General features: G+C 32.4%; 1 protein-coding gene across 1 annotated transcript; it reads right to left on the bottom strand.

Annotated features, from left to right (window-relative positions):
* Positions 1–848: 848 nt before the first annotated feature.
* On the bottom strand, positions 849–14,041 carry phtf (putative homeodomain transcription factor). Its single transcript, XM_068775724.1, has 14 exons — positions 13,965–14,041; positions 12,457–12,605; positions 11,831–12,039; positions 11,309–11,448; positions 10,322–10,468; positions 9,561–10,242; positions 9,084–9,198; positions 7,567–7,683; positions 6,194–6,372; positions 5,435–5,574; positions 4,391–4,619; positions 3,857–3,952; positions 2,139–2,381; positions 849–1,082 (listed from the first exon to the last, which is right to left on the bottom strand). Exons 1-14 carry the CDS (start codon positions 13,982–13,984, stop codon positions 933–935), a joined length of 2,616 nt encoding a protein of 871 aa, XP_068631825.1. The 5' UTR covers positions 13,985–14,041; the 3' UTR covers positions 849–932.
* Between the last annotated feature and the right edge of the window lie 2,163 nt (positions 14,042–16,204).

Below are 16,204 nucleotides of genomic sequence, written 5' to 3'. Positions count from 1 at the left end.
CCGCGAGAATAAACATTTAACTAGCATACATTTTTGGACAAAATTCTTTTTTAGAATTGGTTTACAACTTATTCTAACGATCCTGATAGCACGTTGCACTCTTTGCTAATATAGTTTCTCTTGGCAAATCATACCGCACCTTTTTCAGTCCTTGCATTTTTGAATTTTTTTGGATGAATTCAGATTTGAGAGAAAAAGGAAAATATACTTTGTTTTGAATGAAAGTAGAGCTCATGGACCCACACAATATTCCCTTTTATTTTTGCTTGCGTGTGACTAATAAAAAAGTACGTTTTATTTTCATATTTGTCTTTTCTATTGCTTTAAAGAATAAAATTGGAATGAAAGTACACCGATTCCAAATATAGATGTTTCGCAAGAATTATTATATACCTTTTGGATTATCTACATGCAGAGTACGTGTAAATAATTCATGCAACCTTCATGTAAACAGTCCTAAATATCAACCTCTACTATGCTTACAAACTCTGCAACGTTTTTCGGATGGCTTCAACAAATATCCTTAATAAAACTATAAATGTATACTAATCGAAAGCTCAAAAAAGTGGACGCAGTAGAATATTTTTTGAAGTCTATTAACCTCGTAATGATGAGCTAATATATAAACTTCAATTGTAATTTTGATTTTAAAAGAGAAAGTAGTGCTAACGACACGGATATGTCAAAATGTATCTTATGTCAAATAAAAATTACATATGTATCGAATGATACGTAGAAATATCAAAATAATAGTGACTAATTTATGCTGTCAAATGTGTAGTTTGACAGCGTTGGTCTATTATGTAAATTAGTTCACGTGTTTTGACATTGCAATGCCCGTAAGCACTAGAGCATAAACAATGTCGGGTTATTCACTACAACTATTGTCTTTGTGACGCAGAGTTTAGTTAAGTAGTATGATTAAAAGTATTTTATTTAATCTTAATCTTATGAAGTTTTAATTTAAAACCTAACATTTCGGACAGGACACCGGAGAGTGCTGAGAGTATAACTACCTTTGTGATTGTATATAAGTAGTGGTTGGCACATATTCCTGATATTTTGAACGGCGCATCCAGCTCCTGAAAATATATATTTCAATTATATTCATAAAATGAAAGGCGATTTGAGAAAAAAAAATTATGACCCGATACTTTCTTATTTTATCAAAATCGATAATGTCTCGATCTTAACTTAACATTACTTTTAAAATTAAGAAAAATCTGAATTTGGTATGATTTTGTACCATTGCAATCTGTGTGGGTGTTCGGTCAAGTATATGATGGTGTCTCAACCTTTATTAATTAAGCCCTTTTAATTTTTTTCTGAATGGGTAAATCTGTTTTTGAGTGGGTGTTACCATGATAAAAATCTGTACCCTTTCTCTAGAATAATTCAGTTCATTTTTTTTCGGTTACAGACATTGACATGGCAAGACGGTTTGTTGAGATGGTACTTCACTTTAGACCATTACTTTCACTAGCTCATTTTCACCGACGTCCACTGTCTGATATAGGTAACTCACACTCGATCACGTAGGAATATAGAGAACATAGTGGCCTCGTTGAACAACTGAGAGCTTGGCAATGATGCTTGAAATGTGAAACCATGTTTCAATGACATAAGATATAACTGGTAAGGTTCATTGGTTGTAGACCTACCTTCATCGGTGGTGCCTAAAAATTCTCACAGGTTCCACTGCTTCTTACAATAGTTTTACAGCATGGTTACACATACTTATTAAGACTAGGGCCACTCAGGCAAATCATGAACTGATGGCGGGCCGGCCGCCAGAAGTATAGGTAATTAAATTTTTTTGGTTTAATTCTGGAATAGAATTCAATATTTTTCGAATGTACGAGAGTATTATTTTTGCTGTCTGCGGGCGATCAGTACTCGACCCGCAGGCCGCATGCGGCTGGCGGTCTGTGCATCCATGTTTTACAGGATTCAATATTGCATAAATTGGCCAGTATTTTTAACAACAGTAATTGTTTTTAATTAGGAATGGCACTGATGGGTATTGAACTAGAAGATATTTTGTAGTTTTTGGACCGATTTTTTTTAGCTACAGCGTCTTAATACTACACATTATTTAGGTGGCCTCTATTATTTAACTACTAAATGATTTTACTAACCTTTAGTAGATCGGCAGCTAACTTCAAGACATTATTAGCAACGGTCAACTGTTCTTTACTCTCTGGTCGCTGCTCTATGGCAAGGTGTAAGTTAATCTGTTCAGTCAGAATGGCAGACAGGCAACCCCTGTATTTACGATTCACGTTACTTCCTAACGTTAGTAGTCGAAGAAGATATATGCCCAGACAACAACTCCACACCATGGCTTCAGGTAACCAGCCGCATTCCAGTGTCACTGAGTCCTGTTGAATTGTTTGTTGTTTATGTAAGTGAAAAAATTCTTACAATTATGGTCAGTATTTTTATTATTTTTAATAAATCAGTAATGAATAAAACTAAATATTCTAATTTACAAAAAAATGTACTAAAGGGATGTTACCTGATTATACAGAATAACACAAATTTAAAACTTTCGTATAAACTTAACTTTAAACTTTTTGTATGCTGTGGTTTTCCGGTTTTAAGGACGATAGATATTACATAAAACTAATTTTCGGAGATCTGGGCATAACAAAATATTTTTTTATTTGTTTATTATTTAACGCAAAAATCGGACTATCCTAATTGTGCACCACAAGTAGGATAGTCCGATTTTTCACGTGTGTGGTGTGAAGAAGAATGTGTATTATGTGTTAATGAAATGTGCCAAAAATCAAAGTAAGATGTTATCACCGCGCTTTCTATTTTGTGGGAAGCTGCTAAAAGATTTTGCAGATTGGCGTCTTGCCTCCAAAATGATTTTTGAATGTTGCAATGGCCTATGTTTATGATAGTGTTAACAGAGTTGACATATCCAGACATGGATAAAGCCCCAAACCAAAATTAACGATTAAAAATAAAAAGATATTCATTATAACACAGAAATTGTATGCGTGCAATGTAAAAATATAAAAATTTATTATTACAAAAAAAATGATATAGCATTATTCAGTACGAAAAACACGGACTCTGTTCAAATTAGATGAAGCCACAATTACTGGATTAAAGTTAAGACCAGTCTCTCTATAATATAATACCATCGAATCTTAAGTTACTTTGGTCATATCGCACAAATATAGTTAAATAACTTCTACAAGCCACTGGTTGTAGGGAAAGCAGTTGATAAAAGACCAGGAGAACGATCACCTGGCTGCTAGTCTGATCAAATCAAGTTAATAACTGGACCCTATCACTACTCACTCCAAGAAAGCAAACAATAGGATGACATAGAAAGAGCTTGTGATTCTATCAAGAGGTTTCAACACATTTTATTTTCAAAAATGAAGGAGGCAACTGAGAAGAAAAATTAAACTAAAAGATTTATTGCAAGAAGAAAATAAACATTATTACTAAAATAAACGAAATAGTGAATATGGCCCGAAATATTTATGGATTACGTTATAATTGCAATATTAAAAAAATATCACAGATGTAATATATAATTAATAAAACAAATGAAATGTCAATGGCCTGGACATTCTATTAGATGCAAGAATCGGAAATGGGTCGTAACACCAACATGCAGATGGGGGATGAACTGAAAGCATTAGCGCGTGAACCATAGATGAGAAAAGCGAACGATGTTGAACTATGGGAGAGGTCTGAGGGACGTCTGTGCTAAAAAGCAAAATGAACACCCGGATACCGATCGGTACCGGTCTAGCTTAACATTAATTTACTGTAACACATGTTTATTAATAAAGGCTCATGCAATTATTAAATTGAACTGAATACTCACCCTAAGTAATTGTGCGCTCACGCATGCAAGTAAAATCAAAGTAAGCATAAATGCTGCCGAGACTATCACGTCTACAGAACGTTGTGGACCTCGACGCTGTAATCGAAAATTTAAAAGTTTTTTTTTAAAAAGTTGAGGACGGTGACACGTTGGTTGTTATACGAAGGGTACGTGTTATAGGGGGTAGTAAGGTATTTAAAGTTTTACTCTACTTGGGTACGACGTAAACTAATTCGTGCCTCTCGGGCGCTCTTATCCCGGAATGCTAAGTGGTTATTGTCGACCAGAGACAGCACAAGTAGAGTTCACCTTGTACGGGCCTTTGAACTTAATCAGTTGGTGGAGGTCTTGAACCTAGTCACAACATACACGGCCTCCCAATCCGGTGAAACAGTAGCATGTAGCGGCCCAAATCAAGACTTCGCTACCTTAAAAAGATCTTAGGCTCTGCGTTATGCTATCTCGAGCCTGCTGAATTTGCGAATGCCATTTGAGCTGCAATAAAAGTCCGTTACAAAAAAAAAGTTTACTTACTCGTAAGTAAGACCTTGTGGATAGCCAGGTTTTGATGTTCCTCACTGTGTTCAAGCGAAAATGAGGCAACTCTGACTTTCGCGCCCGCCTGGCGGACGTTAGATGGGAGAACAGCTTTGCGTAGAGGAACCGTTGTTTAAACGCACGCTCGGCGACCGCGAGCAGAAAGAACACCAGCCCACTAAGAGCGAAGCGAAGCACGCACGACACTATATTGGTCGTTATTTCCCTGTGACCAGATAACACGAAAAATGTTTTTATGATGTTAAAGTCTATATCATATTTGTGAGTGAAGTTCTAATGTCTCAGGATAAGTCAAGTGCGGACAAACTGATCTAAATTGTGATTTATTAATATAAATCAAGTAAATAATTTTACTTACAGTTTTATTTAACGTTAACTTTCTAGATTTAGTTAAATCAATCATCATCGAAGAGTCTTATACTCTCTCTCTATTACTTTAGAAAGAAGTGTAATTACATAAATAATTAAAGTAGATCCAGCAATTACTAATTATATTCACTACTAATATATAAGTTAGTGTACAGAAAAAAAAATTAGAAGTAATAAATTAACATGGTTAGGTCAGTAGCGTCACCGGGACGGGTTTTGCAAAATATTACCAAAGACTGTAGGAATAAAAAAGTTCCTTTTGGACGACCACCAGGGTAGTATAGGAATTCCTTATAACCCTGTCCTCCCCCCAGAGGGAGGATATTTTGATCGCCAAGAAGATTTATCACCAAGAGGAAAAAAGCCAGGAAAATAATGTCTTGTCTTCTCTCCCTTTTACTCCAGAGACAATAAGTGACTGAATAAAAACGAATATTACATACAATTTAAAGTTATTTTGATTTTAATTTTTTCTGTGCATGTAAAATAATGCTCGTTATTTCTTTACGAAATCGAATCAGGAATGAGATGACGAGTGCGAAAGTAACCGTCGTAGCCCAGAGGATCTGCAACAGGGTAGGCTTATATCCGGGATTGAATGGATGATGATAATGATGTGAAGTGTGTAAATAGCTCAAAGTTTTCCCTTACCATACATTGTCTCCGAAGGCTCCACGGAGTAAGGAAAGCGGCGAGCCTTGTGCGTAGTTCACGACAAGAGACAGTATGTAGGACAGTATTGACAGAGACTGCAATTCTTCCTCGCTCCTTGTGTCCTGGTCACTGGCCACCTGGAATGTGTCTATTGATGAGATAATAAATAATTTGGAAATTATCATTGAAATAAATATTTCATAATAATATTATTTTTGTAACTTCAGCTCAGTTATTACACAGATTCATGTGTTTTTTTTACTGAATATTAATTTTGTTTAATATTTATAACAAATATCTTTAACCAATATCTTACTTTATTGCACGCCAGGAACATAAATCCATAACCTAGTTAGTTTATTAAAAACTAAATAATATTTAAAACTTGTCGATAAATATTTAGCAAATATTTTGAACTGAAAATAAATAAAATATTGATCTGGACTATTCATATAATTGACAAATAGCATTTTAGATTCGGTTATCACCCGGTTTGTGCAGGGCAATAAATTTTAATTACTAATTTACTGTTTTTAATTATTACTAAAACGGTTAGGGTTGCATTAAATAAGTTTTATTGTTAGAACTTTTTAAAAATAGATAATGGTATTTATACTAAAATGTTTAATCAGAGCTTAAACAGTAATTAGGTATTTGCTTTAATCTTGATCAAACCTTTTAGTGGCCTAAGGAATTTAACAGTAGATAATTTTTAATGTTATATGATGTGTTGTGACAAGGTTTTAACTAGTTCACCTGAATGAGTCTGATGACTGGACCGACGAATGCAACCACTCCTGCCATCAGCAGGCCGGGCCATAAGGCGCCGTGTGCCGCCATTGCTCGTTCAGCCCGCGCCACGACACACCAGCTGATGTCGACTGCCGACAACTCCGCTCGCAGCGTAGATCCGCGCTCCCACATTGTGCATTTTACTGAAATCATATAATAATTTGTTCAAATAACAGAAATCAAAATATCTTTATTCAAGCAGCAAATATAAATACCTACTTAACCATGCACTTTTGAATCTTTGATTATAATGGCATTGTAAATAGCAAGCGATCGTCGGCTTGGAATGCTGATCTGATAGGGAGAGCTGGCTATAAACAGTTGCTATTTTTAAACGAAATTCAACAATTTTTAATGAGTACATTAAAATATCATACATTCAAATTAGTTTACAAACCAAGATACACACACTTCGATGAACCAAAAACTTCTGAACGTTTTAATAAGATTTATGTAATAATGTTCTTTTGTTTTTTGATTTATAAAACTTAGAAAAAGGAGTTCCTACATTTCAGAGTATCTCAGAAATTAAGAAGAATTTCTTAATGTTTTAAACAGAATTTACTAATCGTTAAGTTTATTTTTTATTTTTTGTATTTACCAAGACAGTTTTGTTAATATGTCCTAAATATTATTTTCCAATTCACCAAAGTGAACGGGGGTGGGGCAGTACGAACATAAAATATATATATGTATTAATTAAGTTCAATACAGTTTAATAATACGCTCGATAGAGAGCGCCACATGTCTAATCGAGAAGTTTAAACTACAAATTCAATTCAGTGTTGCAGATTCAACAATGACAAAAACAACCTAAAAAAATGATTTTTTTTTGTAAAAATATTTTAATAACAGTATGCGTGACAATATTCTTGTTACTTTCATTTTAATCAGTAAAGATTTGTTATTAGGAACAGAACTTCATAACGACTGAATTGTATAAAGCTGCGGCGGAGTTTTTAAAAAACGATTACATTGCAATCCGTCGATCGTGAAAAGTAAAAATGATTCATTAAATGTGTTGCTAAGCGCAAATTTTTTTAAAATATCTTCTTCAGCGCAGGTAAAATAAATGCGATAACAATGGTAAAAATGGTATTTCTGTCCCTTTAAAAACCAAAGAGAATATTAAAACACCTGTCCCCAACATTTTAAGTAAAAAAAGGTTATTAATTATCTTCTTTTAATTGCAATTCTATTCATTAATTTATAAAACATATATTAATTTCAATTTATAGAAATTGTACTTGTTCATAATCATAGTACTAAAACTGGTTTGATTAAAAATGCAGCTACTGATGATATTGTACGCTTGTATGACACCAATGTAGACTTACCTGTATCACTAGTGGGGTCAAGTATAGTAAAGGGGTCCCATGAACTGTCAGCAGTGTAAGGGAAACCAACTTCAGAGTGACCACCTTCAGACTGTGAGCAATAACTACTCTCTTCACCTATTAAAACACAAGAAAAAGTGTTACATACGTGCTTTTCCATAAATCAACGTCATACCGAAAACTAATGACTCGGCAAATAGTGGTTAAACATCAGAAAATTAATCAACATCACATCAGTTGATTGACGCTATAATAAATAAAATATATTTTTAAATTTATTGCCATTGAAAAAATCATATAGATAGACTAAGCACTACTAAATTTTTTCCTGCAATAACCTGATTTTGTCATTTTTTTCAAACCATGTACCCAAAATTATATAAAATGTATATACTTTAAGGGACATTGTCGAAAAAAAAACATTTTTTAATTTTCTTCTGGGATTAGCTTACCCTGCCCTATTAAACAAATTCGGTATGACGTTGATTTATGGGATACTTTTAATTAAATTGATATTAAAGTTTATTGGAATGTCAAATACTTATATAGTTATATACGATATAGTTAGCCCATAATTAAAGTATAATCGACATATTTAATAAATGGCATTTGAACGAATAAGAAAAAATACATTATACGACAATTTAGTTTATATTTTTGTAGGTCTTAATTTAATGCAAATTTATTATATGCAATTTTGTACGAGAATTTTGTTTTTAAAGATTGAATTGATTTGGACCATTGAAAATTAACTGTTCTATAATTTACTTAAATCAATGTACATTTATTAATTACTAGATGTACTCGTTCACGCATTATCTAATTAAAAACCTGAAGGCAGTTAATATTTCAAACAATACACAAATTTCGATAACCTTCTCGGGGAAATACTAAATAATTTACAAAATTTTTACCACGATTGGATAGATGGTTTATCTATCGAGTACAGACAGACATACACACATTCATTTTTATATATATAGATTTTAAAAAAGAGTTTTTATGACTTTGAGGTATTAAGATTCTCAGTGCTCCTGAAAAACTGGAGGTATGCTTGTAAGGTTAATTTTTCAAGAATCTCCCAGATTGGATTAGCAACCACCTTGCACAGACTTGCCTTCGACAATTTCCACTATTCTTGTTACTGATTATTTTAGTGACTTCGTTAACATAAAATTTTCCCACGACATTCGTTTAATCGATAATGTATTTCATCTTAGACGCTTTTCTAACAAACAATTCTTAATAATGCTCAAGGTTGTATAAGTAATCCGTTTTTATTTTAATTTATATCATACCAAAATCACGGTCTCATATACCAAAAATTTGGTTCCAAAACGCGTCAAAGAGGGCCGTAAAAATGTGGTATGAAATGAGTGATAAATAACTTTTATTTTTAATTTAGACCACATCCATAATTATGGGCACGCGTGTGCACAAGGCACGTACGTTGTTTAAAATTATAAATATCTTGTTTTATTTCTTTGTTATCTAAATTAAATAAGAAAGGGCCTTACTGTTAGTTATTTGACCAACCCAGTCTGACATAGTATGATGCGAAGGTAGCGCAATAGACGGCGCTGAAGCTGAACATTCCCCATCAGATGAAGAAGACTGGTAGTTATCCAACTTCTGAACAGATATGATTTTTAATTAGTCAAACTTGTAAAAGTTAATCATTTAAATTTAAAAGCTAGTTGTAAGTCACTGCTTGAGATAACATCACTGCAAGAAGGTTATCGCTGCGTAAAACCAGATAAGCAATTAGTGGTGATGATATCAATAACTTTTAATCATCTGTTAATTGCATGCAAGTAATTTGTTAAATTTGAACATGCATTTAATGTGCATTACAGTTTCAATTAATAATTCTAGATTAATAAATATTTTGATAATTTCAAATAACACTGATAGAGTAATAAATTCGAATCTTTTAATTTAAGGCTTCAACAATTATTTATTTATTTTATTTAAACAAATATTAAAGTTCCCACCTTCCCTTTCTCCTTAGTGTTTGTAAAATCTTCATCACTTGACTCAGGCTGCAACATTTTTGACCCCCACGATTTTCTAAATCTTACGCCTATTCTTTTTCTGATACCATTATTATTTCTAAGTATACCACCGTCAGAATCCGGATCATTTGACTTTTCGTCATCTTCTTTTTTAATTTTATTTAAAAAATCTTTTGTTCCTTTAATCGTTTCCGTGTCATCGGTCTTATTTGAAGTATCATTGTCATTTGATAAAGGCGGATCTAAAAAAGCTTTTTCATTAGTATTTTTTTCTGGTGGTGATTTTCTTGGTCCTATTTCTTTTACTCTATTGTCTCCGTCACTCCCGTTAGAATAATATCCATTGAGGCTTTCAAATCCATCATCACCATCTGCGAAAATTGGTCTCCCGATATTACCTTGTACATCGGGCCGGACATTGTAACTTTCCAAATATTTTTTAGTTAATATATTAGGCCTGTATCTAAAAGATGAACTGGGAGCAGTGATGTCTGGAGGCGGAGTAAACGTTACAATTGGTGCATTTAGATCAGGCTTTTTCCATGCCATGTAATCTTCATCATCCGAATCCTTTGCTTTACTACTGACTTTAGATTTGCTCTCATCAGGTACATCTTGTTCTTTCATTAGATTTTCTTTAGTCAACGGGTTTTTTCTTTTCCTACAATAAGCATTTGCAATAAGGGTTGTTTTATCGAAACCAGTTGAATGTTTGGTTTTATGTAGTAAATTCTACTTACCTTAGTCCAGTATCGATGATGTCGGATCTTGATTGCCGCCTTCTAAATTTTGTGTGCTTATTGGTAGGAGTTTTGCTTTGACTGGAAGTAGCCCCGCTTTCAGCTGATCCACCTCCACTGCCTCCATCACACTCAGACCTGGGTCTCCTACCAAAATGTTCACATAATAAAAGCCGATTGCATGCTAGCTATACGAGTACATTTAATTATCACACATATTTCCACTAAAGAAGCATTGCTGGAAATTTTTCCGCCATTTCTACGATTTCCGAAGCGACAATAACATTAGCTACAGAAGTTTACCCGATAATTTGTTATAAGTAGCGGATCGTGTCGAATTTTGTGTAACTCGAGCACTCGTATGAAAATGTTAAATGATTTCTGTGACAGCACAAGCCGAAGTCTGTCCTTGGAGAATCTGTTTAACCATAAATAGTAGCAGAAATACTTTAACAGCCAGAGCCTGTGTTTCTGCCCGAGTCCTCGAGCTTAGATACTGAAAAAATGTCCAAATTTAACGCCTTTAGCGTTATGCAACCTAAAATTAGATGAAGCGAAAAAGGAAAAATTATTAGTCCACAACGTCAATGACATATTTTCCTCTGTCTTTATGTCCCATTAACCAGTTTCAGTAATAAAGTAAGCAATACTATATCAGAAGCCAGGGCCTTAAATATTTGTGCCGATATATATAAATATGAAGATTATTGTTACTATTTTTCTAGGAATCAACACCTCAAAAGGTTATTTCCACTCTAGGCACGGTAACGTAATTTCTGGGTGAAGTCCCCTCGTAAAGAGAAGATATTACCTTCTTACTGATTCTTTTAGGTTTAGCGATTTTCACAAACTTCCTATTCATACGATCGTTGCTTCGCTTGCAGTGTTTTATTAGTAACTTTGATTCCATGGTGTAATTGTTGCGTGGTTTTGATAGAGAAAACATACTGAATTTGTAACTTTGTGCATATATATTTTAATACTTACCGAAAGTATCGAGGTAATTTTCGCCTATAAGTAGATCGTGGACGCACACGAGCTAATTCCATTTCAGTTGTGCTAACAATTTGCGAGTGAACCACACTTAATACAAGCATTAAACCCAAAGGCAAGAGCCAAGAATTAGGCTGAAATAAAAAAAACTATACCTGAATCAAAGACATAATCAAATCACAGAATATGTTATGGTTTATCTATTTAAATTTATTACAGTGTCACTTGCGACAATGTATAACAATGTTTTTTTTGGAAACCTAATTTTAATTGTTAAAATCATTTTATAAATATGTTCTTTGGACAATTTATTACCAGACTTAGCATGTTACAGTTTACTTAAATTTAGAGATGATTATTATACACATAGGAAGGAAGGTGTGCCTTTACTGTAGAACTTACTTTGCTTTGAAATTAATATTTGCTACCAAAAATAAAACGCTTCATTCATTTATGTTAACTTTAAATTAAACATAATAACATCTAAATAATTTAAAGTATTTACTGGTTACTTACATCCAAATCAACTGAACTTGGTGCAACAAAATAAAGTGTCACATTTAAAACTTGCAAAACCCATAAGCCAAGTAAAAATTTAGAGCAAGCAGGGGATGTCTGTTGCGCCCACCATTGCCACAGAGCTGGTAAAAATACAAGTCGCACTAAAGCAAACCATACTACACGGCGCATACCAAGTGTTGGTTTTGCTTTTGGGAATGAAGAACCTAAAAATTTTAAATCAATTACAGTTTCAATTTATTCTATCTTTATAATAAGGTACAAGATTATGATTAGTGTTGTAATGAATTAAATGTAATAATAATTTGTTAAAGTAAGCATTTACGCACACTTTTGAATTGTCAATTATATTAAAATTATAAGTGAGCAAATAAATGAATATTGATCTGCTGAGAAGAGCCATCCAGAAACTCAACAGACGCTCTTTTCAATTAAAATTTAACAATATTTGAAATATACATTAAAATACCAACAAAGTAAAAGTGTCTATGGACCAAGTCCCTCACATTGATTAATGACAACATAAATATGCATTAATAATTATTAAAAATATAATCTGAAATAAGAGATATAAGTAATAATCAAAAAATTTAATATACTTTTACAACTGTTTCAAACAATACCTCTGACCAAGTCAACATCTATTAGGTAGGACCGTGCATGTGACGAAAAAGAATCAACAATGCGCCGACGATATGTGCCCCGCATAAGAAGTTGCTCCACCATTGTCTCCCATTCTTCTTTGTCATATGAGCTAATTTTCTTTTGATACCTAAAATAGTAATTATTGCTTTCCTTATAAAATATAAACACTGAATATATTGACAATTTTTTTTAATTCCGGATATGAACCTAAAGAAAAATGGAATAATTATCAAATTAGCTTTTTTCTTCCATAAATATGATGACTACTAAGTTCTAGGGTGCTAATTTGAAGATTGTTTATAAATGTAAAAGAATGTTTTAGAATATTTAACATGGATGATAACATGGATAAAAACCTAAATCAATCTTAAAATTATTTAGGACAATAAAAGGTGTAAGTTGCAAAATCTACATAGAAAATTATAAAATGGGTGATACTTAATTCCATCCATTATTGTTATAGGAACCTGCTATTATAGAAAACATTTAATTGTCATTAACACATTTAAATAGCTGCTATAGACCTGCTGTGTAGAGGGGGATAAAGATAACAAAAAATGATGATTAATTACATGTTCTATTCCAGATAATTTTATCACGAGACAGGCCACAGCTGACGAACAGCAATATGCCTTATGCATTGAAATGCAGTGTTACAAAAGATTTTTAACTACAACAGCTTATCATATTGTACAACATCAAATAATGTTCTACTTTAGTGTTTTTTTTGTCTCAAATATCTGCGCACTACCAATGGACAACAGAGATATGTGCTGAACAATACTAGACCTCTTGCTACTGAAAGAATTATTAAGAAGTAACACAATGTTAGTAATTAGGGAATAACATTTTGGCTTAAGTAAAAACTCATGTAAATAATTACATGAGTTGTTACTTGACTCAAAATATAGAATATAATGAAAATTATTATTTGCTACTTTAACAGAATCTATTTATAGAGTACTATGATTATTTTACTGTCTCTGTTACATAAACAAATGGAGGAAAATTAAGCCTGGTGATCATGAGAATTGTAAATATAGGTTGAAAATAGGGATGTATCCAATATGTATAACTTTTATCTATCCCTCCAAGGCAATTTCTATACAAGTTATCAAAGTCTTTAGTAAGCTTATAAGATATATAAATATAGTTTCAGTAAGGTTTGTTACTGTGTCTAATGGTTTTAGACTATATGACATTAAGCCCTAAACAAGTTATTGTTCTATAATTATACAATCAGGAGTTGATGACAACTCTCTTTGATTTAAATTAATTTTTAATTAAGTGTGGAGATCTTAATAAAGGCACTAATGAGTGGGGAGGCGCCAGTGATAATTTATTGCAAACAAAAAAATAGTCAAAATTGAAAAAAAATTTTAGTGTTCAATATGGTTGTGCTTGGTTAATTTTATAAAACTAATACACTCCTTTAATGTCTTATATGCCACATGAAATACTTATTAACTTTATGATATATTCTTACCAAGCTGCTAGCTGCATCATTTTGACAAGAAAATCTTGCTTTTACATTGAACTTGATATCAATATGCCGATGTTGACTTTCTTACTATGAAATTAGTGTTATTTTTTTGTCACACGAAATCTAAAAGTTAGTAAGATTCATTTTTAGAATATATTACAAAGATCGCATCTTTTAGTTCATTAAAAGTGGAAAAAATTTGTGAAATTCTGATAGATAGGATTTAAAGTTATTCAATCTCAGATGTATGTTAGTTATGCAAAATACATTTATTTAGAAGCCGAATATATTCGAGAAAATACGTTCTACAAGTTTACAAGAGATTTTGTGTCATTACTGTTTCCAAATCTAAATAACAAATAAAACAATGCAAATAATTAAAAAAAATACAATTCACTATATTATTTATCCATCATAACATAAGATTGTTATTGATATTTGCGCTACTTACTACAATAAATTTGTTACAGACATCATTTAGTTCTTATAACTTATTTTATGACAAAACTCATGTTATAATAGGATTATTATTTAATCCTACGATAAATTAATTAATTTTAACATTAAAATTTATAACAATAAACGATACAGCCTCTTTTCAACGCTGTTGTCAGATACTGTTAATATGTCCACAGATAAAGTAACTTTATAAGAAAAACAGATTATACACTATATTACCTTTTAAAGCTTATTGTTTAATTGTAATTTAAAATAAACATTTGTATAAAATTAGTTATTCTCACTTGTAAAAACTATTTACATACGGTTCGCGCCTCCCACATGGTTTTAGTATCAGTTAGCCCATCATGTAATCAATATATAATAAAAGAAAAAATTTAAAACAAGTTACTAGTAGTCATTTGAATAGTTATAGTGCAGCGGTATAGGGCTGCGATCGGAGGTCGCGGATTCAATTCCCGGGATACAACCTTATATAAGGTATACTTTATGCGTTAACCCTTTTTAAAGCAGAGGCGCTATATTTACCATCAACAAAAATTTTGTTCATCTTTCTATGTGAGTTATCAAAGGAGTCCTAATTTGTTGCATCGGCAACTAAGGAGGTATGTCTTATTATAATTAAGAAAAAAAAATGACGTATGTGTGACATATTTTTTCTTGGCGCCACTAGCTGTTAAAAAATTGCGCCAATTTTAAAAGAAAATTTGTTAATCTGTGAATCTTCATATTTTTTATTTGAAACGAGGTAAGAATCGGTTTTTTATTATGTATTTATGTTTATTTTTCAAGGTTTTTGCTATACCTAAGAAGTTACTATCGTATTTATATGTGAGAGGACTTTACTACTTGGGGGGGAGGGGGGAATATTCCCGCTGCCCATGGCGTGTTATGTACACTTGTTGAACTAGTTACTTCTTTGAAAAATGCCGCGCTATTTTAATGAAAATGGTATTGAAAAGACATTGGAGCAGATTTTCGGCAATTCCGATGATGGCTCAGAAGACGGATTTGAGTCTGATGAGGCAGAAGTGTTCAACGTGAATACAATACAACGGTTACTTGAATCAGATGATTCAAGTAACCTTTTAGAAAATTTCCCTACTCATTTGAATTCAACCCCCCGAAATGCGGTGTGTAAACGTAAGTGACCATATGCCGGCAGAGTTGGAGACTTACCGACGCTGTAAATTGTGCAGAACAAAGGTCAAAGATAAGCGTAGCAAAATAAAATGCAGTAAGTGTAATGTATTTTTGCACTACGCCTTGTTTTGACAGGCTATCACCTGGTATTAAGTGATTTCACTTGGTATTAAGCGACTTGAAGTACTTTATCAAGAGTAGCACTATGTTTGCGATCATCATCTTGAGCCATGAGGGCGGTACTTATCATTCGTTTAATTTATTATTTTTTGTTATATACAACGTGCTTTCAGTTGGTATGAAGTGTTACAACTACTATTGTTTATCCACAGAAATAGGCGCTGCAGTGGTTCCTACTAAGATAACATTTAGTGAGGGAAACCTTTTACTAACATAATCATATTTACGATTACAGATAAATTATAAATGATAATATTTTCTAGTTAACTGTTTAAAAAAGTCATATTAAAACACGGCGATTGTGATTATCAAATCTTTCTTTTTGTTATTATTCCAGGACACATATCTAGTCAACAAATGGTTCACAGGTTTTAGTTTTTCTAGAATATGGAGGAAAGGTTATACAATAAAAAACGTTATAGTAGAACAAAGGTAATATATTTTTAACAATTATAAATGAT

Source organism: Battus philenor, unplaced genomic scaffold, assembly GCF_028537555.1.
Source record: "Battus philenor isolate CCGP_79_NKW_IND1 unplaced genomic scaffold, ilBatPhil1.0.hap1 SCAF_9, whole genome shotgun sequence".
NCBI lineage: Eukaryota > Metazoa > Arthropoda > Insecta > Lepidoptera > Papilionidae > Battus > Battus philenor.
The sequence above is the reverse complement of the archived record's forward strand: the minus strand, read 5'-3'. Positions and strand labels throughout refer to the sequence as shown.